The following is a 16249-nucleotide window of genomic DNA, read 5'->3' as shown; positions in this document are numbered from 1 at the left end:
AGATATCATGTGATTATTGATAAGTATGTCATTTTGGTCAAACAATGAAAGTCCATATGTGCATATACACCATGTGCAGATAGACCATGTTCTTGTATCCATATATCCATTAACATTAATAGATTACATAACAACATTAACATTAACATATTTTCACACATTGACATTAACAGATTACATAACAACATATTCTTGATAGCCAAGGGGTCCCAAGGAAACATATTGCATTCCATACACCATGTTGTTTAACCAACACAAAGTTTTCACACAAATAAAATCCACCAAAGTGCTATGACAACAATTGCTAAACCTAAAATACTATTACTCTTCCAACTGGACTTTTTCATTGAGAGTTGAAGCTTCAAATTCTTGTTCTCTTTTTCTAACATCATGTACTCTAACTTTTAATTTTTTGCATCTCTTTTATTTCTTGATCTTTTCTTGAACTGCATTTCTTTAGGAGGTCATCATAATCTTCTTTCCACATTAAGAATATGCAGTCTTGATTCTAGCCACAAAGAAAGAATTTGTAGTGTTGATTCTAACCACAAAGAAACAATTTGCAAAATTAAACCTGAAAACTAAATAATGTACTTACAGGCCATAAAGGGCAACTGTAGAATTCATCCCCATTTTGAGAACTTCTGTGACCAGCAATCCTATGAATTGAAATTAAATCGTGTTTGCAATAGACATTTCCATGTAAATCAAGTTTCAAAATTTTAGGGTTTTTCTTATGAGCAGATGTACAAGATGATAATGAGCTCATTGCGATCAAATTTTAGTGTGATTAAGGCTTGAGAGTGAAATTGATTCAATTAGGGCTTTAGTGTAATTTGGGGATTTTGATGTATTCGAACGTTGGGGATTTGGGGAGTATGTATAATACACAGCCGGTCCACGTAGGATGCTCATGTCATCTGATTTTGACAACTGGGACAGCACATCAGCTTTTACCTAACGGAGTTAGTACTCCGTTAGTCGCGGACTGGTGGATTCAACGTATGTGAAAGTTGGGACTGTTGCCAACCAAAATGATAGTTGGGACCGGCGGCGGCAATAATAAAATAGTTGGGACCAATAAAAACCAATTTTACTTATTCTTTTCATTTTTATCTCTCTGTATTTTAACCTAACCTTGAAATCATATATCAATAATAACATTTATGCATTTTCTTGATTCGGCACTAATATCCAACAAATTTTTTCCTCAGTAGTCTCTTTTCCAATGGCTTTGCTTTTCAAGAATTCACTTGATAAGTGCATGTTTTTATTTAATTATCAATTTTTATTTACTACTTTATTTTAGTTCATTAATAATGGGCCTATAAGTTAATAATATGTAGTTTAATATTCATAGTGATTAGTTTATTTAGAATCCTATTAGCATGTAGTAGGTAAGTGGCTATTTTAGGTTGTTTGTATTTGTTTTTAGTATGAATAAAAATATAGATAATTTCCATCAATGTCATGTTCTCTCTCATTTATGTTGTTTGGAGTCTTACTTAAGGGTCTATCAGTTGCGAGATTAATCTCTTATGTACAAATGTCAACTTGAATTACCTCGCCAGACTCTTAAAAAGTCCTTTTATTGTTTCTGATTTAAATAAAAAGATATTATCCCATAAAATTTAAGGCGGTGTTTGGGATTTACTCCTATGTTTGATATCAGAACCGAACATGCATGCAAATGAAATTGGTTGAATGCTTCAAGAACAAATTTGATGGCTATTAGACTAATATAGTTTCGGTTAATATATGATCTACATTGAAGCATCTTTAGGAGGTTAATTAGATTATTTGCAGCCCTTTAATTATGTGAGTAGGTTTGTGAATTATATAGTATGGTTATGAGTATGTGTAAGTAGCAAAGAAAGAAAATGTTATATGAAAAAACTAAATTTAAATTAACTTTTTACCTTGTATAAATTTTTAATATTGTATGAAAGTGGTTGTAAGTAAAAGATAGAGAGAAGATAATGACTTAAGTATAAAAAAATATTATTTAATTAAAAATAAAAATTAAAAAAACAGTTATTTTAAGTATATAATTAATAATTATATAGATAAGGTAAAAGAATGAGCTAAAAATGCTTGGTAACTTGATCTTACATGTGATTTCGAAAACTATAATTCAAGAAACTTTTGTGTAATTTTTGAACACCCTCATACGACATTCAACGCTTGTGCCTCATTTGATCATCTCTCCTATTAACTTTAGATACTTTATACAATCCAACTGACAAACATAACTCAAAGGACACCTAAGTAACACAAATTCAACTGGAACCATAACCATATGGACTCTTCAGACACCATTACTAACCAATTAATATATACTAGTATTAAACTGGGGTAGATAACATGCATAAATGAGACAAATATATCTTTTTTTTCCTACAAGAACCAAAATTGAGATTTGATAATCATCAACCACCAATAATTTAGTCAGGTTAGGGTAAAAAAAGGGTAGAAGTGATGTATACTTTGTGTGTATACGGTAACGGCCTCATACTTATTAAAAACCGAATGCTCCATTGAACACTTTCAGATGATGCATTTTTTGCGTATTGCAATCTTGAGTCTTCGAGGTTGCGGTTGAGGCTAACTTCACGTGAAAGTTATGTACCCAGTGTGGTGACTGTTAATCCGAATGAAGTTTCCTTCTTTGGCACCTTTTAATATACCAAGTAGCATGTTTACGAAGACCCATACCAACCATCACTTTTAACGTTGTAAGCATCACAAAACTCATGACCGACAGTTTTAATATCCACAAAAGTCTCCAAAGAGTGGGCCCTCCGGGAAGATGTGCAGCATAAACTGGACTCAATACTCGAATCACCTAATAGAAACATGATATTATATTGTTTTATAAACATTTACAAAGGACATATGAGTTGATTCGGGTTAAATTTTGTTTCAAATATATCCAAAGTCCCCCAAATTGAGCTTTTGTGGATATAAACTAATTCATTTTGTTCAAATTTTGTAATAATATAGTTTTTGTAATTATAACACATCAGAGATAAATAAAGAATAAAAAATTTTGTGGGTCAGCCAGGCCCGTTTTGACCGGCTACAATGTCCGTCTGACCCACCCATCTTGCCAGTAAATGCCATGCTGCATTTCTACCATGTGAAAGTTGACGAGTAGTACAGTGTAACCATTTGACTAAATACATTTGAGACTAGAGTGTAAACGAGCTGAGTCACTCGTGAGCTACTTGAAATCGGCTCGCTAAAAGCTTGAATCAACCGAAGCTTACAAGCTCAAGCTTGTATTTGAACTCTTTTAATGACCAAGCTCGAGCGCAAGCTTTGCCTATCAAGCTTCACTAAGCTCACGAGCTAAACAAAACTTTTTTTATATAATTTAAATTTAATATATTAAGTAATTTAGGTGTGCATGGGTCTATTATGGGCTCTAAGTTGCTGTTAATGCGGAAAAATATCGGATATCGGTCAAGGACCGATATTTGAGATATTAGTTATTGCGGTGGGATATTGTTAATTCTAAGATCATGTAGAATTTATATACATAGCAATTTAACACATAACAATTCATTATACTATCTTACCATTAATAAATTAACCTTTCGCAACTTGCAAAACACTAACAATTGTAGCAAGTAGGAACTGATTAAGACTTAAAACACTAACATTAACACCAAAAATTGACAACTAAAACTTAAAACACTGATATCGGAATATCAGTGATACATCGGTCAATCTAGCAGATATTATCGATATTTTGACCGATATTCCACATGGGAGCCGATAGCCGATATATTGGTGATACATCGACTGCATAGCTCAAACCAAACCACAAACTGACAATTATCTGAGCTATTAAATTAATTCGTCGTTGATAATTGAATAGTATCGGTTTGTGAGTATTTGAAAACCATTCGATTTTATCAGTTTTCATTTTCACAATGGGTTTGGTATGGTTTCAGTTTTTTGGTTTTATCGTTAGGGCTTAAAATTTTTGGGTAAAAAAAAGGTCAAAAGAAATAATTTGGGCCTGAAACTTTGTGCCTAATTTTTTTATTAATGATTAATTTATTAAAAACCATTTAGACCTAAACAATTTAGACCACACCATTTATTAATATTTTATAAAATACTTAACATTCAAAAATAATAATTTCAATCCATATATTCAACAACAAAAGGCGGTTTTTTTGGTTTCAAGGGTTCGGTTTCTTAGGTACATGCGAAACCGAAACCGAACCGTAAGCTCAGTTTTAAAAAAAACATAAAACCAAACTGTCGATTGAGGTTGGGTTTGGTTATTTCGGTTACGGGTCAGTTATTTTGGTTTCATGCACACCCCTAATATACATGATAATTCCCTGACCACCGCTATGAGTGGAGTTTTACTGGATACGTTTTTTTATTCATAATAATTAATACTATATATAAAAGTATAATAAATATATTAAATAATATATATTATTTTTTATAAAAAAAAGTGTAAATATATAAGAAAATAACTATATATAGATAAATGAAATAACTACATAAATAATAAACCAACCGAGCCCGAGCTTGGTACACCCTTAGTTGCTCTGACCATTAACAAATACATTATACGTACCACAGAAGCTGGTGCCAGAGGAACAAACGTAAGGGCTTTCTTTGGATTCTCTGGTTGAATGTTTAGAGTCTGTTTTATAACAATGTATTAATACGAGTGCATTATAATGATATGATATAAAAGAAAACATAATAAAAGGTTACCTGTTTGCAAAGGTCTTCAAGAAACTCAGAATATACTATAGGCTTTATTTCGTTGAATTTAGCAACGAAAGAATGTTTAATTATATCAATCATCAATTCACATAAGTATACCACAAGAGCATTCTGCAAAATCCAAAGTGTAAGAATTTAGACAAAAATAAAACAATAAGTGAGAAAGAAAAATGTTATTGTTCCAATAAGGAAAACAAACTTACATAAAGAAAATTTTCAAACCACGGGCCTTCGGCTTCTAGAATGTTCTGAGCCAAGACAAAAATTAGAAATGATGCAATATGGAACCGCTCCACTGAATCTGCAACAATGCAGCAAAATTTATAAATACTTAAGTTTCTTTTTAATTGGTTCTACGTACCACATACATTAATACATGTACCTAAGATTAAAAAAACTAAAATGTCCTTATATTTAACAAAGTTAAAAACATGGAGTTGACGGAGACATAGATGAATGAATGGACTAAAAAGAACTGTCTTAGTTGTTCAACAACTAAGACTAAAATAGCTATTTTTTTGATACCACATGAACTAATACCGTATTTAACTCTTAAAACAAACATCAAACAATATCAACTAATAGAGCAGATTACTGGGTGTTTGCAGCTTGGTTAAAATAACTATTTTAGTCCTATTCCTATAGTTCTAATTTGACTATTTAACTCTTAAAATAAACATCAAACAATATTCACTAATAGATATCGTTTGGTCAAAGTAACTATTTTAGTCGAACAGTTCTAATTTGACTTCTTTAGTTACTGTGGTTTCAATTTTGTCTCAATTAACTCCAGCCCACTAACTCCATCAATATTTTCTGTTGACGTTTGTGAAAAGACAAAATCGACCCAATTTTACATGAAAACATTTATGTAATTAATTACACTTTAGGGGCATTGTTGTCTCTTCAAATAGGTTAACACAATATTTGGATGGAGTTAGCAAACAGTAATTAATTGAGCCGAAACTTAAGTCACAGTTACTAAAAACGTCAAATTAGAACTATTGAACTAAAATGGTTTATTTAACCAAAGCACACGGACTAAAACCGTAGTTTACAAAAATTAATAATTTCAAGTGAAAGAAAGTGAAGAAGCTGTATAGAGACTCACCGAAATACACCAAACTCTGTATATTATCCTTGCTGAAACGTTTGAAAACATTGCTTTTAATCTCTGAAAAATTATTTGAAACCAGCAATGCAAACAATGCATTGTTGTGTGCAACTATACAAGTGGACAGAGTGATAGCCTGAGCTAACAAGATGAACGAATGAATTAGTACAAAGTGTTAAGGAAACAAAAGCATGTTATTTGAGGCCAAATGCATGTTAATATACAAATATAATCACATAAAAAAGGATATTTGATGAAGCCACAGCTAAAACTTCATCAGAGATGAACCTCCATAGCATGCATCTTGTGTGTTCGGGTGAACAATTTGCTAATCCATCAGCAGTGTTGAATAATGTTTGCAACACATCTCCACCAAAATTTTGGCATAATTTATCAAATATCTGCAATGGCAACTTTTATGTTGGTATTATTGGAACCAAAAATGACATTTTGGTCTTGTTTTAGAAAAGGGAGTTAATTATGGGTTGGCCGACGGAACATGACAAACAAGGTTTAGTTCCGTAATATTAGGGGTCGGTTTGGGTTTGTTTTTGGCTCAGACCAAACTAAAAACTTTTATTCTTTTTTGGTTTCTGAAAACCGTTCTGTTTCGATTAACCATTTGGGCTTCAAAATTTTGGCCCAAACTAATGAATCTGGGCCAGAAGCTTTAAAAAACCATTTTATTCCGGTTATACCATTTGGTCTTGAAAACATTGTGCCAAAACAAATGGTACAAAATAATAAATTTTGGGCCTTAAACTTCTGAAATCGGTATTTTTCAGATTTACCATTTGGGCTTAAAATTTTTGTGCTGAAAAAAATTGGCAGAGAATAATGAATTTGGGCTTGAAACTTTTGAAAACCAATCTGTTTCAGTTTCTTTGGTTTTACCATTTAGGGTTAAAATATTTTTGATTTTTCAGCTTTTGAGTTCGGTTCGGTTGTTCCAGCTTTCAGTTGATAAAAAAACCAGAATCGGACCAAAAAATCAGTTTTTAAAAAAACATAAAACCAAACTGTCAGTTACTGACTAGGTTCAGTTATGTCGGTTATTCTGTTTATGGTTCGCTTATTTCAGTTTTGTGCATACCCTACATATTACATAGTTTGTTTTCTTTAGATGTTCACGTTTCTTTTTGTTATTTTATTCTGTAAACAAGTACAAAATTGTCCTCTATTATGAGAGATTCATAATCAAAATGCTGTAAATTATGATATTTATCATATTCTCACCTCCAATACATTGTACACCACATAGAGTTTGATTGTTCCTTGACCTCGAATCATGTGATAAATCAAGCTGATATCTAGAAGGGAAAAGCACGATATAATATAATATTAGGAATGAACAAAACTAGTGTAAATTGAAAGGATTGATTAAGGGAAAGATTCCCTTACTAAACCTGTTTGTTGTAATAATATAATTCCAGAAATTAACATAAGAAAACAGCCGAAGTCAGAAAGCTCTGCTGCTGAAAGCATCTTCAATTGCCTGTTACAACCATAAAAATTTAATATGTATCTTCACAACCATTTAATATTTCTCTTTATTTTCTAAAGCATTGATTGATTGGAGATATAGAATACACCTTGTTTTTACAAGCCTCCAACAGGTAGTTAGAAGCCTAATTGGCATGATTGTTAACAGTGAAAGAAATGAATCCAAGCAGACAAAGAAGCCAACATCTATGACCTGCAAAAGAAAATGCACATGTCACCTAGAAACATGTAAGTATGTGCGTGACATATATATGTTTACATACTTAAGTTCTTTACAGAACTTTAAAAATTTTAAGAAGTTTAAGAACTCCTAACAACCAATCTTTTTATTTATTTATTTTTAGGGTAGATTTAGGTAGTTTTATCTTTTATTGTATGTAATTTTATGATTACGTATATGTAATCGCAAGTTTACATATGTGTAATAACCACGTTACATATACGTGTAAATGTGAAATATACAATTTAGATGTGTAAAAAACCAATTTACATATATATAATCAAAAAACTGCATATAATAAATTACAAAACAACCCTTTGATAATATTATATATGCATATACGTGTGTGTGTGTGCATGTGTTTACAAAGGTTAAAGAAAGTTATATTACCAATTCACAACGCCATGGCATGCGAAAAATAGTATCATACACTCTTTCACGGTCTTTCTCATTGGCTAAGATGGTTGTTGTCCGTAGTGAATTCCCACCATGCATTTCTTCGATAAAGTATTTAACTGGTGACCTCTCTAACAAATAGTTGTCTGAAACAAATATAGCAGCATTGCTGTGAGAGGAAGAAAACAAAAGTACTACCATTTGGTGTTCAATAAACTCGTTGGGTTAAATTCTGTTTTCATCCCCGTTGTCTGTCCATATTAACTAGTTAAGTCCAAAACTGAAACCTTAACCCTCTAATGACTGTGGTTCATTCTTTAACCTTTTCATCCCTAATACTAATTCCGTTGGAATTTTTTTCTGTTAGTTTTCAAGAAATGACCAGTGTACCCATGTTTATTAAAATCTTTTGAACGGAATTAATTGAAATGACCAAATCCCTAATGATAGCAACCTCATAGGGGAATCAAATTCGAGAGCCGGTGGGTCACTAGCCAATCACTATATCACTGAAGATGGGTTATCCGGGTCAGCAGAAAACGGGTCCACGACTTGAATCAGCCGGGTTGGATTGTACACATGCAAAAGTGGTTAAGAACACAAACTCATGCAGTTGCATCCCACGTTTCCATAATTGCCCAAAATTCATATTTTCAATTAGTTTGTATTTTCAGTTTTATTATTATTATTATTATTATTATTGTAAAGAAGATGGTTGTAGTGAAAGTAATGTTTATTACTTGAAGGTGTGAGAAATACATAAACAACTACATCTATTTATACACAAATAAACCCTAGCTATCAACCCATAAAAGGCCCATGGGCTTTAGCCAACTATATGGGCTAAAACCCTAATTATAACTAAATACAACTAACACTCCTCCTCAAGTTGGAGCATAGATGTTAATCATGCCCAACTTGTTACAAATAAAATCTATCTGAGCTTTCCGGAGCGGTTTAGTTAGAATGTCTGCTAGCTGAAAATTTGTCTTCACATGAACTTGTTGAATGGAAGGAGGATCAGTTTGTGTGCCTACTACTCGATCTCTGATAAGGTGGCAGTCGACCTCAATATGTTTTGTCCTCTCATGAAATACTTGATTCTTGGCTATGTGAATGGCTGACTGACTATCACAGTATAACCTCATCAAGTCATTAGAAACAACCCCGAGCTCTCTGAGAAGACGACGAACCCATTTCATCTCTGATGTTACATCTGCCATGGCTCTATACTCCGATTCGGCACTCGACCGGGAAACCGTGTGTTGCTTCTTACTCTTCCATGATACAAGATTTCCTCCAAGAAACACACAATATCCGGTGGTAGATCGTCGAGAAATCGGACAACCTGCCCAATCTGCATCTAAGAACCCTGATATCCGACCATCTCCTTCTTCCGTGAAGGCACCTACACGACAATGACCCTGATCGGAGTATAATATACCCAAGCCAGGTGAGCTCTTAAGATACGAAGGGCAGCATCCCAGTGACCGGTGTATGGTGTAGCCATAAATTGGCTCAGAACACTGACAGTAAAGGAGATATCCGGTCGTGTGACGGTTAAATAATTAAGTTTATCAACCAACCGTCTGTATAGCTCAGGATCTTTCATTGGATCTCCTTCCTTTGGGAGGAGTTTCTTTGTAGGAAGCATTGGGGTATCAACAGGTTTACAACCCAGTAAGCCACATTCAGTTAACATATCAAGAACATACTTTCGTTGGGAGAGAAGTATTCCTTGTGGAGAGCGGGATACTTCTATGCCAAGGAAATACCTCAATCGACCTAAGTCGCTGACCTGAAACTGAGACTGAAGAAACTGCTTGAGTTCAATAATCCCAACCTCGTCATCACCTGTGATAATAATGTCATCCACATAAACAACTACGATAATCCTCTTTCGTTTCTGGTGTCTAAAGAAGACAGAGTGATCGTAGGCACTCCGAGTCATCCCAAACTGTCCCATAACACTAGAGAATCGACCAAACCATGCCCTGGGAGACTGTTTAAGACCATATAGAGAACGACGTAGCCTGCAAACTTTCGAGGCCTCCTCCTCAACAACGAACCCTGGAGGCTGCTCCATATATACCTCCTCCTCAAGAACACCATTAAGAAAGGCGTTCTTGACATCAAGTTGGTGGAGCGGCCAATGATTAATGGCAGCAAGAGCGATACAAATACGGACAGATGGCATTTTAGCAACCGGAGAGAAGGTTTCTTCGTAATCAGTGCCATATGCCTGAGAATACCCTTTTGCAACCAACCGAGCCTTTAAGCGGTGTAAGGAGCCATCCGGGTGTAGTTTAACCGTAAACACCCAACGACAACCAACAATACGCTTCCCTTTAGGAAGTGTTTCAAGATCCCATGTATGATTGGACTTTAGAGCCCCAATTTCATCTTCCATAGCCTGTCTCCATCCTGGGTGAGCGAGAGCGCTCGTCACATTATTGGGAATCGGGTAGGAATCAAGGGTAGTTGTGTACGCATGAGATTCAGGAGATAGGTGGGTGTAGGCAACATAGTCCTGAATTGGGTAACGAGTACATTTCCGGGGTTCCTTGCGAAAGGAAATAGGTATATCGGGAAGTGGGGCACCAGGAGGATCATAAACGGGAGTATCAGAGGTTGTTGGATCGGGTAAGGATGTATTAGTGAGAGGTGTGGATTGCTCAGATGTAGACGGAGTATCGGAGGGTATTTCGGGGTCGTGGCCAGGGTGTGAATCAAGAGTCGCTGATGTTTGACCCCTACCCCGCCTAGCATATGTGAAAAGCAGTGGCGGAGATTCTGTCGATGGGTCAGAATCAGTAGAGATTGAATCGGTAAAAGGAATTGACACAGGAATGGTGGGGATGAAGGGAGATGTGGGTATATCGAGGTCGGGAAACGGGTCAGAAACAGGAGTGGAACACTCATGAAAGTAAGGAGACTCGTGAAAAGTGACATCGGCACTGGTAAAGTATCGGTGAAGTGATGGGCTATAGCATCGATACCCTTTTTGAACCCGTGAGTAACCAAGAAAGACACAACGAATGGCTCGAGGATCAAGTTTGATGGTTTTTGGACTATGGTCATGAACAAAGGCTACGCAACCAAATACTTTAGGTGCGAGAGGAAATGGATCATCGTTGGGAAATAGTACAGAAAACGGTGTTTTACCATGAAGAACGGTTGAGGGCATGCGGTTAATCAGATATGTGGCAGTGAGAACGACATCTCCCCAAAAACGATGAGGAACACGTGATTGGATCATGATTGTGCGAGCAACATCCAATATGTGACGATTTTTGCGTTCGGACACACCATTTTGTTGAGATGTATAAGCACACGATGATTCATGAATAATGCCGTTGGTTTTTAAGTATGAAGAAAAGTCGGTGGAAAAATATTCTTTAGCATTATCAGATCGTAAAGTTTTAATGGTGGTGTTAAATTGGTTTTGAACATAAGCATTAAATTCTCGAAATATGGAAAATACCTCACTACGAGATTTCAACAAATAAACCCAAGTAGTGCGAGAATAGTCATCAATAAAGGTAATAAAATATTCAAAACCCAACGTAGATTTGATAGGGCAAGGACCCCATACATCAGAATGCAACAGTTCAAAACAAGAACTGACTCGATTGGGCACCCTAGGGGTATAGGGACGCCTGGTATGTTTACCAAGTTGACACGACTCACAATGAAAATTAAAAGACGAAAGTGGTAAATCTGGTCGCATTTGCCTCAGAACCGCTGTAGAGGGATGACCTAACCGACAGTGAGCCTCCCTGACAGCAGAATCACATAAGTTTGCTACAGGATGCGAAAACGGGGATATACGATAGAGACCTCCTGATTCAAAACCAGTACCAATTACCCGATTTGTTCCTAGTTCATGAAAAACGCAGTGAGTTGGGTAAAAGGTCACAGAACAGTTGTTTTGTTTGGTAATCTGACTCACTGAACAAAGACTGGTAGGAAATTTAGGAACAAATAGGATAGAAGACAGTTTTAGGTTTTCCGAGTTACTGATGAATCCTATGCCGAGAACGGGACATGAAGATCCATCGGCAAGACGTACCGGTGCATGGGAAACATTTTGAAGACTAGAAAAAATACCCCGATTCCCAGTCATGTGATGTGTGGCTCCAGAATCAATCACCCATGATAAGTCAAGGCAAGAAGGTTTACCTGAATGTGCCGAGCTGGTTTGAGGATGAGGCAACTGGGAGGTAAGAAACCATTGAATAAGATCATGCTCCTCTTTAGTAAATGTATACATGTATGTATTTTCGCCCATAGTGATACACGAAACTGAAAATTGACTGTGAACAGTAACAAGTGCGGGTGGAGGGCGGGAACAGATTCCGGCGTAAACAGTTACTCGTCGTGAACAGTTAATCCCGGCAGCGAACAGTAATTCCGGCAGCGAACAGTAACTTTCCGGCAGTGAACAGAAATTGTCAGTGAACAGTTGTTTCAGATCTGAAGGCTGCTGGTGACGGCTGGTCAGACTCAGGTTCGGGTCAGATCGCGGCTAGGGTTTGGATCGAGAGCCGTAGCTCTGATACCATGTAAAGAAGATGGTTGTAGTGAAAGTAATGTTTATTACTTGAAGGTGTGAGAAATACATAAACAACTACATCTATTTATACACAAATAAACCCTAGCTATTAACCCATAAAAGGCCCATGGGCTTTAGCCAACTATATGGGCTAAAACCCTAATTATAACTAAATACAACTAACAATTATTATTATTATTATCCGTAATATTTGGTTTCTATTTCTTGTATTTTTAGTGAGTAGGTAGTTAGTATTTTAATTCCCTAAAAGCTAGGAACGTGGGCAGTTTTCTTTTTCTTTGTTCTATTTGTATTTGAACCTAATGAATGAAATGGCAGAGAAGAATTATTATGTTTTTAATTTGGTATTCCCCACTGGGAGGCTAAATATTCCATTGCTATCTCAAGCTTAGCAACTTGAGAGGTGAACTTTGGATACCTACTCGTGACGGGTGGTGAGTCTGTATCTTGTTACGGGTTTGTTTTTGCTCTTCGGTTACAATTCAGGTGGTGAGTCTGTATCCCGGGTTGTCCGTTGGATTTATCTTCGTTTGATTTCATAGTTGTGATAAGCCGTTTGAAGCCGAGTTTATAACACCTAAACTTTATAATATATCTTTTCATCCCTGTGGTTTGATCATAATACGGTCCAAAAAAATTAAAAAACAGGGGTATTTTGGCTATTTCTTGAAAACAAACGATAGAAATTCAACAGAGTTATTATTAGGGACAAAAGGGTTAAAAATAGAAACCATAATGACTCAAAAGGGTTGAAGGTTTTTTGAACTGAACTAGTTAAAAAGGCCAAACCACATGGACCAAAACCAAAGTTAAGTCTCTCTCTTTATACATATGTACACAAATATGTGTGTCTATGTGTAAATACATACATAAATATGTACATACATACATACATAAATATGTATATATATATATGTATATATATAGGGTTTGGATCATATACAAATATAATTAACGTGCTAATTGTGAGAATCAAGTAGAGTAATTATGTAATTACATCATAGTGTAATTACATAATTATCTAGGATATAATTACATAAATACTCTACTTGTATATATAATTACTCTACTTGATTCTCACAATTAGCACATTAATGTCATTTGTACGTTAACTTTCCCCTGTGTGTGTGTATATATTGACACATATATATATATAGGTTTAGGATCATGTGAGAACTGTTTTGAAATTGAGAACTTTGAGAACCATTTTGGACCACAAAAAAAATTTAGAAACAGTAAAAAAAAATTATAAAACAAAAAAGACACGAAAATAAAAAAAAGTAAAAGAAACAATTTTTTTTATTTTTCATCCCGGTTTCATATAAAAATAAAAAAAATATCGTTTAGCGAAATTATACATATATGTATAATACGTATTTTTTAATTTTATACAAGTTATTCTTTATACACATATGTACATATGCGTACATTATGTAAATTGATATTAGATAGAAATATACATATGCGTATAATTAGGGTTTTTTTTTAATGAAACCGGGATGAAAAATAAAATTTTTGGATTTTTTTACTTAAATAAATATATACATGTGTATAATTAGGGTTTTTTTAATGAAACCGGGATCAAAAATAAAAAATTTTGGTTTTTTTTACTTTTTTAAAATTTTGGTTTTTTTTGTTTTATAATTTTTAAAGGAGTTTTTTGTGGCTTAAAATGGTTCTCAAAGTTTTCAATTTCCAAAGAGTTCTCTTAGGATCCTCTCTCTCTCTCTCTCTCTCTCTCTCTCTCTATATATATATATATATATATATATATATATCCTTAAGTGCTGGCACAAATGACTTTAAATGTCATTATTAACGACACCACTTCAAATTACTTAACAAATTGTATGTGGAACAAGTAAAAGGAAAAGGAACCAACAAGTTACAGATTTAGGTGATGACTCTGCAGATATTTTATGTTAATAATCATGCAGTGAATTAGCACAAATAATCAAGAAAAAAAAAGAATCAAAAGCTTTGTATATTTCCAAGAAAACCAAAAGAACATAATTTAATAGATGTGATCAAATCCATATTTAAGAAACTTTTTAAGCATATTAACAATGATCAAGAAAAGCATGAAGGTAAATAATTGCCACTTTGTACAAAAATAAGAACAAGCATACATCAATCTGTTGGTGGTTGGTGATAACTGATGCTTAACAATGAATATTATATATTGACTAAAATTAGTCAATTAAATATCTGTTAAGGCTATAAAACAACGTTAAGGCTCAGCATTCGATGATTCATTAACAAGCATTCAAGTATAACAATTTAATCATGTCAAATGTTTATTCATATCAAAAGTTATCTAATATGTTCATACAACTGAATTTCAACTGTCACTCAGTTTCTTATCTTATGTTTCAACCTTAATTCATTCTGAAAAAAAACTATTTCAACATGTGTTAATCCTCATAATCAAGACTACATACATTAAGGACTGTTTTAGTATACTAACATTTGAATCTCATAATATAAAACTAAAAGTTCTAAGCTGCACTACCTGATCTTATCTTCCATTCATTAAATGCTGCATTTCTCAATCATGTCAATAAAATACTTAACCCTAAATCATGAGACCTACAATAATCGTTTCAAAATTGTTTCTAATTCTACAAACACTGAAACCAAAAGTCCCCATTATATACATTTCCACTATACTCAGGGCCGGATCTAGCATAGGTTGAGCTCAACTTTCCTAGACTAGTATGAAGTTTAGCCACAACATAACAAGTAATACCACAATCAATAACAAAAGAACATATAGAAGATTGAAAGCTCACAATTCGGATCTTTATCCGCCATCAACTGTTTCCAATCCAAGGAATTATCCTTCTCCAACATCCTACCAAGGTGATGCCCATTCACATTGAGATTCATCTCGGCAGTCTGTTTCATCATCAACTCACTCTCACCTCTACTCGCACCACCATCATCCACCTCCTTGACATTCTCCTCAATCCGAGACACAGCCTCACCGAAACTACTAAAACTACACCTCTGCCGCAACTCCGTGACCTCCCTACTGACCGGATAAACCCGCTTCTCCTCAGGCGGAAGAAACGCCTCCTCATAGACCACCGATTCCACAGTCCTACAATTACTATTAATAAAGAGTCCATTATTATTCATACCCACTTCTTCTTCTTCTTCCTTCTTCTTCTTCTTCTTCTTCTTCTTGGAGTGCCGGCGTTTCCGGCGGGCGGGATTGGAAGCTCCGGCGTCGTCGTGTAATCCGGCGAGAACATCGAAGGAGAGTTTGGATCGGAAGTCGGACATTGATTAAGGGTTTAGGTGTAGAGGATTGAGAGTTGAGAGGAAGTGATCATTGATTGATTGATTGATTGCGGGAGTGTTGGAATTTAGGGTTTCATTGATTCAGACCATCTCTAATTGGAATTCAAGTTTGACGAGTGCAAGGCATGTGTTTGTGGAAACGTAGCTTTGGTTGGTTGGTTGGTTGGTTGGTTGGTTGGTTGTATTTAAATTCATGTTTATTCCCTCAGTAAAACTCGATCGTTGTTGGTCCTTACCGTTGAGGTAATGAATTTACACAAAGTCGGTCGGTTTTTATTGGTTTGTTATGATACTTTTAGCATGGCCTAATACGATACCCCACCTGGCCCAGTGATAGGCGTGAGCCAACAACACTGTTATTTAATCTATACGAATA

The 16249-nt window shown here is 34.9% G+C and overlaps 1 protein-coding gene across 1 annotated transcript; it reads right to left on the bottom strand.

The window, feature by feature from the left end:
* Positions 1-2187: 2187 nt before the first annotated feature.
* On the bottom strand, positions 2188-16022 carry LOC143635389 (protein POLLEN DEFECTIVE IN GUIDANCE 1-like). The gene is made up of 11 exons (XM_077103241.1): positions 15360-16022; positions 7986-8137; positions 7465-7568; positions 7279-7367; positions 7109-7182; positions 6123-6273; positions 5870-6037; positions 4962-5059; positions 4747-4869; positions 4604-4672; positions 2188-2845 (listed from the first exon to the last, which is right to left on the bottom strand). Exons 1-11 carry the CDS (start codon positions 15853-15855, stop codon positions 2645-2647), a joined length of 1725 nt encoding a protein of 574 aa, XP_076959356.1. The 5' UTR covers positions 15856-16022; the 3' UTR covers positions 2188-2644.
* Positions 16023-16249: the final 227 nt, after the last annotated feature.

The sequence above is a fragment of the Bidens hawaiensis genome, unplaced genomic scaffold (genome assembly GCF_021521415.1).
Source record: "Bidens hawaiensis isolate Kalapana, Puna unplaced genomic scaffold, B.hawaiensis_p1.1 tig00007460_1, whole genome shotgun sequence".
NCBI classification, from domain to species: Eukaryota; Viridiplantae; Streptophyta; class Magnoliopsida; order Asterales; family Asteraceae; genus Bidens; species Bidens hawaiensis.
This window is presented reverse-complemented; position numbering and strand designations above follow the sequence as displayed.

Coding starts and splice junctions, on each gene's coding strand:
- LOC143635389 (XM_077103241.1), bottom strand. CDS start 15,855: ATGTCCGACTTCCGATCCAAACTCTCCTTCGATGTTCTCGCCGGATTA. Junction 7,183..7,278: donor TATATTATTACAACAAACAG/GTTTAGTAAGGG, acceptor TTTCCCTTCTAG/ATATCAGCTTGATTTATCAC. Junction 6,274..7,108: donor TGGTGTACAATGTATTGGAG/GTGAGAATATGA, acceptor TTGCCATTGCAG/ATATTTGATAAATTATGCCA.